Source organism: Symphalangus syndactylus, chromosome 24 (assembly GCF_028878055.3).
Source record: "Symphalangus syndactylus isolate Jambi chromosome 24, NHGRI_mSymSyn1-v2.1_pri, whole genome shotgun sequence".
Lineage (NCBI taxonomy): Eukaryota > Metazoa > Chordata > Mammalia > Primates > Hylobatidae > Symphalangus > Symphalangus syndactylus.
Window position 1 is genome coordinate 45,492,774 of NC_072446.2, and position 13,379 is coordinate 45,506,152.

The following is a 13,379-nucleotide window of genomic DNA, read 5'->3' on the forward strand; positions in this document are numbered from 1 at the left end:
AACAATTATTTGGTATAATTGGTGAAGAAGAGTTCAGTCAACCAGCATCTACTGTGCCTGCCCCACTGTGCTCAGAGGAGAGAGAAAAGGGCTGGTGTTTAAAGAGAGAGAGAGGTCCTCAGAAAGGCCCTTTCTGCTGCCACAGCCATCCTCCTAAAAAGCAAATCTTCTCTTTTCACTTGCATCAGTTAGGACTAGTGCATGTAACAAAAAGCAAAGCAAAGCAAACACAACTGTGACTTAAACAAGGAAAATCAAAAGGAAATCTGGAGGCAGGCAGCAGGATCCTGTATCATTAGCACCTGGCTCTCATCTTCAAGACCATCTTGTGGTCCAAGAGTGCTGCAGAAGCTCCAGTTCTCACATCTGCATCTTAAGCTGGAAGGAAGAGGAAAGGCAGATCGCAAGAAGGGAACCCTTGGAGCTGAGTCAGCTGTGTCTCTAAGTAACAGTGCACTTTAATGCTTATTGGCCAGAACATAGACACATGACTGCACCTAGCTGCTAGAGAGGCTGGGCAGTATCATTTTTATTCTGGATGGCAATGGACGCAGTTAAAAATCAGGACTTCGTTATTGAGGAGAAAGAGGAGAATGGGTGGATGTGGGAGTGGTCCCAGCTACTTGGGAGGCTGAGGTGGGAGGATCACTTGAGCCCAGGAGGTCAAGGCTGACACAGTATACAACACCCCTTTCAGTGTAACAGCCTCTGTGGGCTCCTTGGTGGTGGGATACAGCCTCACTACTCAGGGTAGGTAGATCAGTACCAGCCTCACCTGGGAGCTAGTTAGAAATGCAGATTCTCAGCCTGGCCAACATGGCGAAACCCTGTCTCTACTAAAACTACAAAATTAGCCAGGCATGGTGGTGCACACCTGTAGTTCTAGCTACTTGGGAGGCTGAGGCATGAGAATTGCTTGAACCCGGGAGGCGGAGGTTGCAGTGAGCTGAGATCATGCCATTGCACTCCAGCCTGGGTGACAGAGCGAGACCCTGTCTCAAAACAAAAACCAAAAAGCAACAACCCCTCCAGCCCTAAACACACACACACACACACACACACACACACACACACACAACACACACACACATAAATAAATAAATAAAAAGAAATGCAGACTCTCGGCCCACCCCAGACCTGCTGGATTAAAAACTCTGCATTCTGGCCAGGGATACAGGCTCCTGCCCATAATCCCAGCACTATGGGAGGCCAAACTCTGAACTTGAGCTCAGGAGTTCAAGACTAGCCTGGGCAACAAAGTAAGACCCCCATCTCAACAAAAAATAAAAAAAAAATTAGCCAGGTGTGGTGGTGTGTGCCTGTAGTCCCAACTACTTAGGAGGCTTAGATGGGAGGATTGCTTGAGCCCAAGAGGTTGAGGCTGCAGTGGAGCTGTGATCGTGTTACTGCACTCCAACTGGGGCAGTAGAGTGAGACACTGTCTCAAAAATAATAAATAAAAACTGCATTCTATCAGGATCCACAGCTGGTACCTTGCACATTGAATTTGAGAGGAACTAGGATAAAGTCCAAATGCAAATTTGGGGTGCAAGAATTTGTACCTTGCCTAGACCTTACCTAGACAGCCTGCTTTCTTAAGGCCGAGCCCTGGCTGTACCAAAATTCTCACTGTCCCCCGAGCAAGGCCTGCTTTGGTACATTTTTGCCCCCACCTTTCCCTCTGTCTGAAATGTCCTTTGCCTGTCCGTTCACTCAGCATCTTCCGAGAACCAGTTCAAAGGTCCTGTCCTCTGGGAAGCTTTGTGGGATCCCCCGACACTGGGCCTCTTTTCTGGGCTTTTGGCGCCTTATGCAAACACCCATTCCATCACGTATGACGCTGTTTAGTAATTGGGTTTCATGTCTGGCTTCCTCACCAGCGTGGAAGCTCCACAAAGCAGCAGCCTGGTCACCTTTTCTCTTCCAAGTGCCCAGAACAGCCCCTGGATGCTAACAGGGGCGCCGTAAAGGTTTGTCAAATTACCACCGACTTTATTGAGTGCTTTGTTCTTCCAGGTTCTAAGTGCTTTAGATACATGATTTCCCTTAATCCTTACAACCACCCTCCGAAGTAGGTGGTGTAAACCCATTTGGAAGATGAGAAAAGCAAGGCTTAGGGAGGTTAAACCACGTGCCTCAAGTTCACAAGTAAGAGGCACAAAGAGCCTTTGAGACCACAGAGCTGGGACTCCTAATGGCCTCAAGACAGAAAGAGCTGAGGGAAGAAGCAGGGGAAAGTGGCCAGATAGGATGGGCAGCTCTTCATCCTGTGGAAGCAACAGCACCTGTGTCTCAGAGCCTCTCTAATTTGTCATTGGGATGGGAGGTTCTGGTGGAGAGGGGTGGCCTTGTGGCCTTCTGGCCTTTGCTGCTCCTGCACCCTGACCTCCCCATCCCCGCCCCCCAGCCCATGCAGGTGCTGTTTTCTGGTGAGGCCACCCACCGCAAGTACTATTCCACCACCCACGGTGCTCTGCTGTCTGGCCAGCGTGAGGCTGCCCGCCTCATCGAGATGTACCGAGACCTCTTCCAGCAGGGGACCTGAGAGCTGTCCTCGCTGCTGAGAAGAGCCACTAACTCGTGACCTCCAGCCTGCCCCTTGCTGCCGTGTGCTCCTGCCTTCCTGATCCTCTGTAGAAAGGATTTTTATCTTCTGTAGAGCTAGCCGCCCTGACTGCCTTCGGACCTGGCCCTGTAGCTTTTCTTTTTCTCCAGGCTGGGCGGTGAGCAGGTGGGCCGTTGAGTTACTCTGTGCTGGATCCCACGCCCCCCTTGCCTACCCTCTGTCCCACCTTGTTATTGTAAGTGCCTTCAATACTTTGCATTTTGGGATAATAAAAAAGGCTCCCTCCCCTGCCCCTCAGCTTCTCTCTGGTTTTCTCAGCCTCTGTGTATGTGTGTGTGTTTATTTCTGTCACACCGCCTTTGAGTGAGAGGGAGAAGGTTGGGGAGCCCTGGCCTGGCTGTGTCCCCAGAGGGAAGGTGCTGCTTTTACTGGAAGGGGTGTCCCCTCCCCCCATCTGTTGGGGTGTTTACCTTCCTGCCAGTAAGGCCACTCAGGAATACGGGCCTCTCACTGTACACCTGCTCCTTCAGGTCTGGCCTGAGTCTGCCTGCTGGCCCTTTTTTTTGCTGGACTTCTCTGAGTTTAACTGAGTGACATGCTGCCTGGAGTAAAGGAGTTCTGTGGTGGGGACCCCAGTGGTGGTGGCTCCATGCCAAGCCTAGGTATGTTCATTGTTTTTTTTTTTTTGAGACGGAATCTCGCTCTGTCGCCCAGGCTGGAGTGCAATGGCACAATCTCGGCTCACTGCAACCTCTGCCTCCTGGGTTCAAGCAATTCTCTGCCTCAGCCTCCTGAGTAGCTGTGATTACAGGTGCCCACCACCACGCCTGGATAATTTTTGTATTTTTAGTATTTTTGTAGTTTCACCATCTTGGCCAGGCTGGTCTTGAACTCCTGACCTCAGGTGATCCACCCTCCTTGGCCTCCCAAAGTGCTGGGATTACAGGCGTGAGCCACCGTGCCTAGCCTGTTCATGGTTAATTAGTGTCACCTGGCCACTGGGCTGTGGGTCTGGCCCCTGGGGTGGCCTCCTTTTGAACCTCTGGGCAGATGGTCGTTCTGGGCTTTATTTTTTGGCAGGGGGAATATCCTAAGGCCTGCCATTTATTGGGGGATAGATTTTTCTTCTCTTCAGCTGGGTTCAGTGCTCCCAACACTTTGGGAGGCCAAGGTGGGAGGATCGCTTGAGCCCAGGAGTCTGAGGCTGCAGTGAGCCATGATTGCACCACTGCACTCCAGCTTGGGTGACAGAGTGAGACCCTGTCTCAGAAAAATAAAAGAAGGTGTTATTTGTAATCCTTTACATGTAAGCTGTCAAGCATCTCAGTATTAAGGAATAATTCACACACCAAATATAAAGCAATCAATACTTTCCTTTACATACTAGGCATCTAGAAAAGGGTCCTAGGCTGGACATAGTGGCTCATGCCTGTGATCCCACCACTTTGGGAGGCTGAGGCAGGAGGATTGCTTGAGCCTGGGAGCTTGAAACCAGCCTGGGCAACACAGTGAGACCCCATCTCTACAGGTGTCTCTAAAAAAAAGAAAAACTTCTTCTCTTTTTGCTGAGTAAAAAGACACACCTACCCCCTTATGTATACTCCCCCACATATATAGGAACACATACCTACATACACACACCACTACACCTTACACATAACCCACATGACATATACAGGTACACACACCTATGTACACTCACCTCTACACCCTACACATATACCTACCTACATACACACACACACAGAACCTTCAAGAACAGTCATTTTGTTACTCCACATTTCTAATGATGAAATTTGAATTCAGATCCACATGGATCTGTCCATGTGGTTTAAGCCCAAAAGCTATATAAGAATACACTAAAATGTCCCCATTCACACTGTCCCCAGTCATCTTAAAGAACAGTTAGTCATTTTGTTATCCTAGATTTCTAGTGATGAAATTTGAATTCTATAGAGTTGAAGGGGTGGGGTGATGGGGAGAAGTTATGAAGAGCTTAGCTCAGGTCCCCTTCATGGACATTTAGGGCCCTGCCCTTGGCAGGACATGACAGCCCCTTCCTCCTCCCAGGTGTTTGATTGATTGATTGAGATAGCATCTCATTCTGTTGCCCAGGCTGGAGTACAGTGGTGCGATCATGGCTCACTGCAGCCTCAGACTCCTGAGCTTAAATGATCCTCCTTCCTCAGGAGTAGCTGGGACTACAGGCATGTGCCACCATGCCTGGCTAATTTTTATTTTTATTTTTTTGTAGAGAGAGTGTCTCATTATATTGCCCAGGCTGGTAGGTTGTGATGGAGATGTCTAACACACAGACACATGTACACATATACTTACCTGCATCCACTTACGTGCACACGCCTACGTGCACAAACCTCACAGACATTTTGCTTTGCCAGGGTTGATCTGCCAGAAATCTTCGTGGAGCTTATATCAAGGGATTCATACCCACCTGCTGGCATAGCTGAAAAATGTCTAAATATTCTAAATATATATATGGTTTTTTTTTTTTTTTTTTTTTTTTTTTTGAGACGGAGTTTCACTCAGTTGCTTAGGCTGGAGTGCAGTGACACGATGCTGGCTCACTGCAACCTCCACCTCCCAGGCTCAAGCAATTCTCCTGCCTCAGCTTCCCGAGTAGCTGGGATTAAGGCACGAACCACCATGCCCAGCTAATTTTTCTATTTTAAATAGAGTTGGGGTTTTGCTATATTGGCCAGACTGGTCTCAAACTCCTGACCTCAGGTGATCCACCCGCCTCAGACTCCCAAGGTGTTGGGATTACAGGCGTAGCCACTGTGCCCGGCCTATATATGAAAAATTGTCTGAATAGAGGATCTGTTCATGTAGTTTAAGCCCCAAAGCTGTCCATGTGGATACAATACACTGAAATGTTCCCTCTCACAGTGTCCCCAGTCACTGTTGCCTCTCCCACAACCCTATGGGTATCCATTCCTATGTGTAAGTCAATATAAAAACACTCTTCTCCCTCCTTTTTATACAAAAGCACCAAAGTATTCATCTTGTCCTGATTTTGCTTGTTTTAGTTAACAATATGCCCTGTAGGCTGGGCGCGGTGGCTCACACCTGTAGTCCCAGCACTTTGGGAGCCCAAGGCAGGTGGATCACCTGAGGTCAGGAGTTCAAGAGAAGCCTAGCCAACATGGTGAAACTCTGTCTCTACTAAAAGTACAAAAAATTAGCCAGGTGTGGTGGTGCATATCTGTAATCCCAGCTACTTGGGAGGCTGAGGCAGGAGAATTGCTTGAACCCAGGAGGCGGAGGTTGCAGTGAGCCAAGATCGCGCCGTTGCACTCCAGCCTGGGCAACAAGAGCGAAACTCTGTCTCAAAAACAGACAAATAAAAAACCAAAAAAACCCACAATATGTCTTGGACATCTTTCCGCAACAGTACATAAACAGACAATGTAAATTTGGACCTTACTTTGGTCAAAGCATGTCTGTCTCCTCGCTGGCCCAGGGTCACTTTATGGGAAGCCACCTTCTATTACCTGTTACCTTCCATGACTCACAGTCTGCTGTCTGCTTCTGACTCCTCAGTTGTTGATTTCCCCATCCACTGCAGTGGGATGGAGACAAGCAGCCCCATCACATAAGTATCGGGGAAGAAGGTGATAAATAGGTTCTCAGTGTACAGGCAGAGGAATTTTAAAGGACCCCATGTGGGGGTGAAAGGTCTGGAAATGTTTACTTGGTGACTGCACTTCGGGGAGCTTCATGGGTGGGTAAAAGGAAGGGAGAGAATATTCACTTAGTGCCAGTTGCCTAGCACTATGCCATGTGAATGTGATACTGATTTGACAGTGATGCCAACTCAGGCTTTATTTATTCCTGTGGGCAAATGAAACCTCAGAGAAGTTAAGTTACTTGCCCAGGGTTGCTCAGAGGTGCCGGGACATGAGCTGAAGTCTGTCTGACTGTGTGGTGCAGGCTCGTTCTATTGTATGATGAAAAGAAGAGGCTGGTGCCACCAAAAAAGCTTAAGGCCATTGCTGGAGAGAGTGGGTGTGGTACGACCGCACTGGGGGACTGTGGCAGAGTCAGCTAAAACTGGCCATGTGCTTGCCAGCATTCCCACCCCTGGGTAGACACCCAAGAGAAAGGCATGCAGATGCTCACCAAACATAGATACCAACGTGTCCACAGCATTGTGGTTCCTAATAGCTAAAACCTGGAAACTGCCCAGATGTCCAGCAACAGTAGAATGGATAAATTGCCGTGCACTCATACAATGGAATACTATATAGCAATAAATAAAAGGAATGGATATTTGCAACAACATGGATTAATCTCAGAAATGTTATGTTGGCAGGGTATGATGGCTCATGTACCCCCAGCACTTTGAGAGGCCAAGGCAGGTGGATTGCTTGAGCTCAGGAGTTCAAGACCAGCCTGGGCAACATGGTGAAACCCCGTCTCCACAAAAAATACAGAAATTAGCTGGGCATGGTGGTGCGTGCCTATAGTCTCAGCTACTGGGGAGGCTGAGGTGGGAGGAATGCTTGAACCCCGAAGGTTGAGTCCGCAGTGAGCTGTGATCATGCCACTGCACTCCAGCCTGAGCAACAGAGCAAGATTCCATCTCAAAACAGCAACAACAACATAACAAAAACCCCCAAAACATTATGTTGAGTTAAAGAAGCCAGACAAAAGGCTATGTACTGTATGATTTCTTTTACGTGATGTTCAAGAACTTGCAAAACTAATCTACTGAGTTGGAAATGAGGGTCTGGGGGTGGTGACTGGGCAGGAGTGGGATGGGGGCACTTCCTTGGGTTACGGAAGTGTTCCACATCTTGATGTGGGTGGTGGTTGCATGGGCATACACGTTGGTAAAAATGCATCAAGTTATACATGGAAGAAAGTTTCAAGAGTCTGAGAATGCCCTCCCTCCATTCTCCCATTCCAAAACATGGTCATATTGGCCTAGTTAATTTCCTCCTTGCAGCAGAGATGACACATCTGAGAGCAGATAAAGGGAGGAGGGGCCCTCTTAGGCCCCACTGGCTGCCTGGTGATAAGGAGTGACCTCAAATTCATATAGGATGTCACTGTTTACCAGCTCCATTGCCTGTATCCCCTTATCCTCTCTGCATCTGCAACCACGAAAGGGGGGTTGGGATTGTTCCACAGCAGAGGAAATGGAGGTTCTCGGAAGGACCTCGGGGAGGCCACGCCAAGGCTACTTGGCTTGGAGAGGACATGACCTCGTGGGGAAGGGAGCAACCCTGGGAGGAAGCTGAAGGGGAGCCTTCGGACACACAGGCAGGGACAGGCGCCAGAGGGGGCACCTCCTCCAGGGCGCTGCCTCCACATCAATAATTGCATAATGTGGATACCATTTATGATTGACAGTTCCAAAAACCAAACTCACTCACTACAGATGAGCAAGGAAGAGCAAGAGCCATTCAGAAGTGAGGAGGTATGACATACAAGGAACACAGGATATGTTTCATGCTGTGATGAAGTTTCAAAATAGACTTGGCATAGATTGAAACCCAAAGGGCTCTATCAGGAGTGGCAAATGTGGCATGCTCAGGCCAGCACCCATACCAATGATTCCTATAAAATTCCCATTGCCTGGTAGAAGTTCACAGGAGAGGAAGGCTCTTTCCTGCACCAGGTTCTATGGAGAATTGGTTGCATTCTCGTGCTGTGGGCATCAGGGACTTCAGGGTCAAGGTGTTTAGTTGTGGCTTTGAGCAAACCTCAGAACTGTGTCCTCCATGGGCCTGGGGTATTTGGCAGGCGCTGTCTCTTGCTGCCTTTGCTGCTGTATGACAGGTGAGTAATATGTTATATCCTATTTCTTGGGAGCTGCCTGGAGTGTCTGCCCCTCCTGCAAACAAATGTAGGAGTGAAGCACCTCTAGTTTGAGTCACCTGAACTTACTAGGTCCTGTTGGGGTGAGCTCAAGGGTAACTTCAAGGTGCAGAGTGAGTTAGGCTGCTGGTTCAGTTCTTGAGAATTGCCTGTCTAATTAGTGGTCTGCCAAACTTAATGGTAGAGTTACAGAAGGCTGTATTCTTTATAATGACTGGCTGGGCTGTTTGTTGAGACTCCTTATTCGTGTAGGACAATCAAGCCATCAACACGCAGGCAGAGTTGTTGCTCTACTAAGGTGGCAACCAGGACATCTAATCTTGTGTTATGTATTTAATATTAAAAAAGGTGGTCGTTCACTGCCCTGTTTCATATTGTTCAGCCTGAGACTGATACGTACATGATTCTAGCGGTGGTTGTTTAACACTGATTTTGCCAGAACGTTCAAAGCCTGGATCTCTCTCAGGGAATGCAAAGTGTTAGGCATATTTTATTTCTGCAAACTCTGTGTTTGTGCAATTTCAATGTATTGGATTGGGTATTCCCTCTCCAATTCACTGTAGTCCCAGCCACTCCCTTTTGTCTTAGATCTGCTACCCTCCCACTCCCATACGTGGGGGCACATGCGGTTACACAGCTGTCTTTCATCCCCAGTTCAAGGTCATGTGGCCACTTTATTACGCCTTGAAGCTCTTTCTTCTCTTTTATGAGCTACTTGGGTGTGCTTTCTGTTACTTGAGCCATTGGTTCCTCCTCTTTTGCTTGAATTAGTTTGGGTTAGGCTTCTGTCACTTGTGATCAGTTCAAACTAATTAAAATTGGTTCCAGGACTGGAGTTTTACATTTGGTCTATCATTTCACTGGGTCTCTTTCTAATACCCTCAACTCTTTTACTCCCTGTTTTGTTAAAGTCAATTGACATAATTCCAATCAGGGATCAGTCTACAGCTATGGCTGGGCCACAATCAGTTGCTGCTGGAAAAAAACAGAGCCACACCTGCTGGCCAAAGCAAAGCAAATAACAACACTGCCTACAGAATCTTTCCAGGGACTTAACATATTTAAAGCAGAAATTCTGCTTCTTCCTAAATCTAATCTACCCTTGGTCTTCCGCATTTGAGTAAGTGGTACCACCATTCGGCCCAGGGCAAACACCTGGGTCACCATCAACTCCTTTTTCTTTCATATTCCACATCTGATCATCAGATTTGCCATCAGCAAATCTTGTTGGCTCTCCCTACAAAACACATTCTGAGTCTGACGACTTTGAGTCTCCTTCACTGCTCCTCACATCTCTGCTGTGTATAGCTGCAACAGCCTCCTAAGTGGGGTTCCTTTTTCCACGCCTGCCCCTTTTAGCCTGTCCTCTACACAGCAGCAGCGTGATCCTTTCAAAATATGAATCCAGCCACGCCACTTCTCTGGTTCTTAGTAACAACCATCATGCTAACGATCAAAGGTGATTTCCAACATCCTATGTGATCTGTCTCCCTGGGTTGCACCTCCTCTCCACCCTCTCCTTCCCTTTACCCTGGCTGTCCTCTTTAACTGAAATGCTCCCCGTCCCCCAGATATTTGCAAGGCTCTTTGCTGCTGCCTTCAGATCTCTACTCAGATGTCACTTCTTTGGGAAGACTTCCTGAGCAAAAGACTTCCTTGAGCACCTTGTTTCCACAGCCTCCCGCACTCTCTGCTCTCTCATCCTGCCTGTTTCTTCATAGTCCTTCTCTTTCCCCGATGTTTTTGGTTTTGATGTTTATGTGTTTATCCATTTTCCCTCAACCCCTGAATGTAAGTTCTATGTTCACTTCTGCATGTCCAATGAGTCCAAAATAGTGCCTAGCATAATAGGTTATCAATAAATATTTGCAGAATGAATAAGCAAGGGATTGAGGAAGCCAAGATAAATGGTGGAAATCTGGAGGACACTCCTCTCTACCATCATTTGTCAATAGGCAACTTGGTCTCTTGCTTCATAGACAAAATAGAAGCCACCTGGAGGCAACTTCCTCACCCATCGACAAGCTCACCAGCCTTCATGCCTGTCCTTCGGAGCTTCCTTGCAGACAGGGAGGCTTCTGCCTCTCCTAGGCTGACCCTCCACCTGTGCTTCCCTTGCCTCAAGTGCAGGGATGTCGCCTCGTCCTTTCTGTCCCCTATCTCTCTACTTCATCCTTTCTACCCACATTTCAGTATGCTCACGTCTTTCCCATCAGCCACCTTCCTCTGGAACAACCTTCCTGGGCCTCTGCTTTAGTTAAGCTGCACAGCAGCATTTTCTACACTTGCTCTGGCTGCGTCCTCACTATCCTGCACTACCAGTTGTTGGTGAGGTTCTTCAGGTTGAAGATGGAGACATAGGAAGGGCTGGACTGGCTCCCCTTCTCACTGTGGCTGCGCAGGGTAGGGGGTACCCCGGCTTCCAGGATCTCTGGAAACAAGGACAACCTCAAGGGCTGATCCACATCCTCTGGCGCCATCTGCTGCCCAGATGGGGACACAGCCCTCTTGCTCCACCGAGAAAATGTGTGTCCTGGATTCTCCGTGAGCTTTTCTGAATTAAAACAAACAACATAAAATCATGGGAGTGCCTTTAATTAATGTTGAATAAGTGAATAAAATAAGATTATAATATTCTACAGTATCATTTATTTTTCATTCTTAACATTATAAAGAGGGCTTGTTGGCTGGGCGCAGTGGCTCACGCCTGTAATCCCAGCACTTTGGGAGGCTGAGGCAGGCAGATCACCTGAGGTCGGGAGCTCGAGGCCAGCCTAACCAAGATGGAGAAACCCTCGTCTCTACTAAAAATACAAAATTAGCCAGGCATGGTGGCGCATGCCTGTAATCCTAGCTACTTGGGAGGCTGAGGCAGGAGAATGGATTGAATCCGAGAGGCAGAGGTTGCAGTGAGCCGAGATTGTGCCATTCCGTGTCAAATAGATAAATAAATAAAAATACACAGATCACGAGTGTACAACTTTATAAATTTTGAACCTACCTGTGTAACTGGCACCCAGATCAGGAAACAGAAGTATCCCTTTGTTCCTCCAGCCACAAGCCCTCTCCTCCCAAAGGCTACCATTATGTTGACTTCTAATGCTTTAGTTTAACTTGTGCCCATTTTTGTACTTCATGTAAACATGACCCATTTGGTTTCTTTATCTTACTTGGTTTCTTTCTTTGGTTTCTTTAGCTTGTGTCTGTGAGGTCCATTCATATTGTTTCACGTAGCAAGCATTTGTTCATGCTTACTGCTGGATCATATTCCATTGTGTGATATGCCATGATTTGTGTATCGTTTCTCCTGGTGATGGGCATTGGAATTGTTTCAAGTTTTTGGCTATTAAAAGCAGTGTAGCTAGCTGAGTGCGGTGGCTCATGCCTGTAATCCCAGCACTTTGGGAGGCTGAGGTGGGCCGATCACGAGGTCAGGAGTTCAAGACCAGCCTGGCCAATATGGTGAAACCCCGTTTCTACTAAAAATACAAAAATTAGCTGGGTGTGGTGGCATGTGCCTGTAGTCCCAGCTACTCAGGAGGCTGAGGCAGAATAATTGATTGAACCCTGGAGGTGGAGATTGCAGTAAGCAGAGATCACGCCACTGCACTCCTGCCTGGGTGACAGAGGGAGACTCTGTCTAAAAAAACAAAAAACAAAACAAAACAAAAAACAGTGCAGCTACCGACATTCTAGTATTAGTCTTCTGGTGAAAATACGTATATGTGTGTATATATGTGCATTTCTTTTTTTTTTTTTCTTTTCTTTTTTTGAGATGGAGTCTTGCTCTGTCGCCCAGGCTGGACTGCAGTGGTGCAATCTTGGCTCACTGCAACCTCTGCCTCCCGGGTTCAAGCGATTCTTCTGCCACAGCCTCCCGAGTAGCTGGGATTATGGGTGCCCGCCACCATGCCCAGCTAATTTTTGTATTTTTAGTAGAGACTGGGTTTCACCATGATGGCCAGGCTGGTCTCGAACTCCTGACCTCAAGTGATCTGCCTGCCTCGGCCTCTCAAAGTGCTGGGATTACAGGCATGAGCCACTATATATATACATTTCTATTGGATCTATACCTAGATCCAATAGCTATATATCGGCCTATATATATACCAATAGGTATATATCGGCCTATATATACATTTCTATTGGATCTAGTAGGAGTGGTTTAGCTTTGGGAGTTCAAGTTCAAGGTATAATGGCTCCAAGCTCCCACATTCCACACTAGCAGGAAGTGTAGATTTCTCCCTGGTTCTCCTCCAAGGATATTGACACTGAGTTATCATGCATCTTAGTTCTCTTCTCCCTGAGAAAATTCACCTGAGCCTCCTTCTAGTTAATCTCACCACAGCTGGTGTCTGGGGGTTCTGCAGCCCTCATTTCTATCAAAGCATCTTTGGAAGGTTCTTGGGGCCACCACAGACACCAGGGCAGCCAGCACAAGTCTCAGTTGCCAAGGCTCAGTGAGCAGAGGCCCTGGGCTATTCCAGGGCTGGCTGCCAGACCCTGTCCATTCCCAGTTGGGTTAAGTTGACTTTCTGTCCTCCAGTCTGGTCCTCCTTGCTTTTTGTCTACACTGTTGTTTTTCCAAGTGTGGTCCCCTGACCAGCAGCATCAGCATCTCCCGGGAACTCAGTAGAAATGCAGAATATCAGGCTCCTCTTCTGACCTGAATCAGAATCTGCATTTTAACAAGGTCTCCAAGTGATTTGTGTGCACATTTGGGTTGATCTGTGCTAATTATAATACCGCACTAATAGTGAGGCTCGCTGTGCCTCATGCTTTTCAGACAGCAGGGGTTAATAATCTCCTTACATCCCTCCCTCCCTCATGCCCCTTGTCATACATTTCTAGAGCTCACCTCCCAGGGAGAGTTTGCCCATCTTTAAGTTACTTTGCAGGCAGGTGTTAGGGCTTCCCCACGGCCTGTGAGTCTTCCAGTGCTGCGGTGGCCTTCCATTTCTTTTGCCTG

The 13,379-nt window shown here is 47.8% G+C and overlaps 1 protein-coding gene across 3 annotated transcripts in view; it reads left to right on the forward strand.

The window, feature by feature from the left end:
• SMOX (spermine oxidase) overlaps window positions 1-2,856 on the forward strand; it is a 38,658-nt gene extending 35,802 nt beyond the window's left edge. For 2 of the 3 annotated variants that reach the window (XM_055265806.2, XM_055265807.2), the window contains one exon: window positions 2,408-2,856. In XM_055265806.2, the coding sequence (XP_055121781.2) occupies window positions 2,408-2,545 (138 nt within the window). In that variant the 3' untranslated portion in view covers window positions 2,546-2,856. Of the gene's footprint in view, window positions 1-1,880; window positions 1,971-2,407 lie in introns of all 3 variants that reach the window. The other variant, XM_055265805.2, reaches the window with a different exon arrangement.
• The last annotated feature ends 10,523 nt before the right edge of the window (window positions 2,857-13,379 follow it).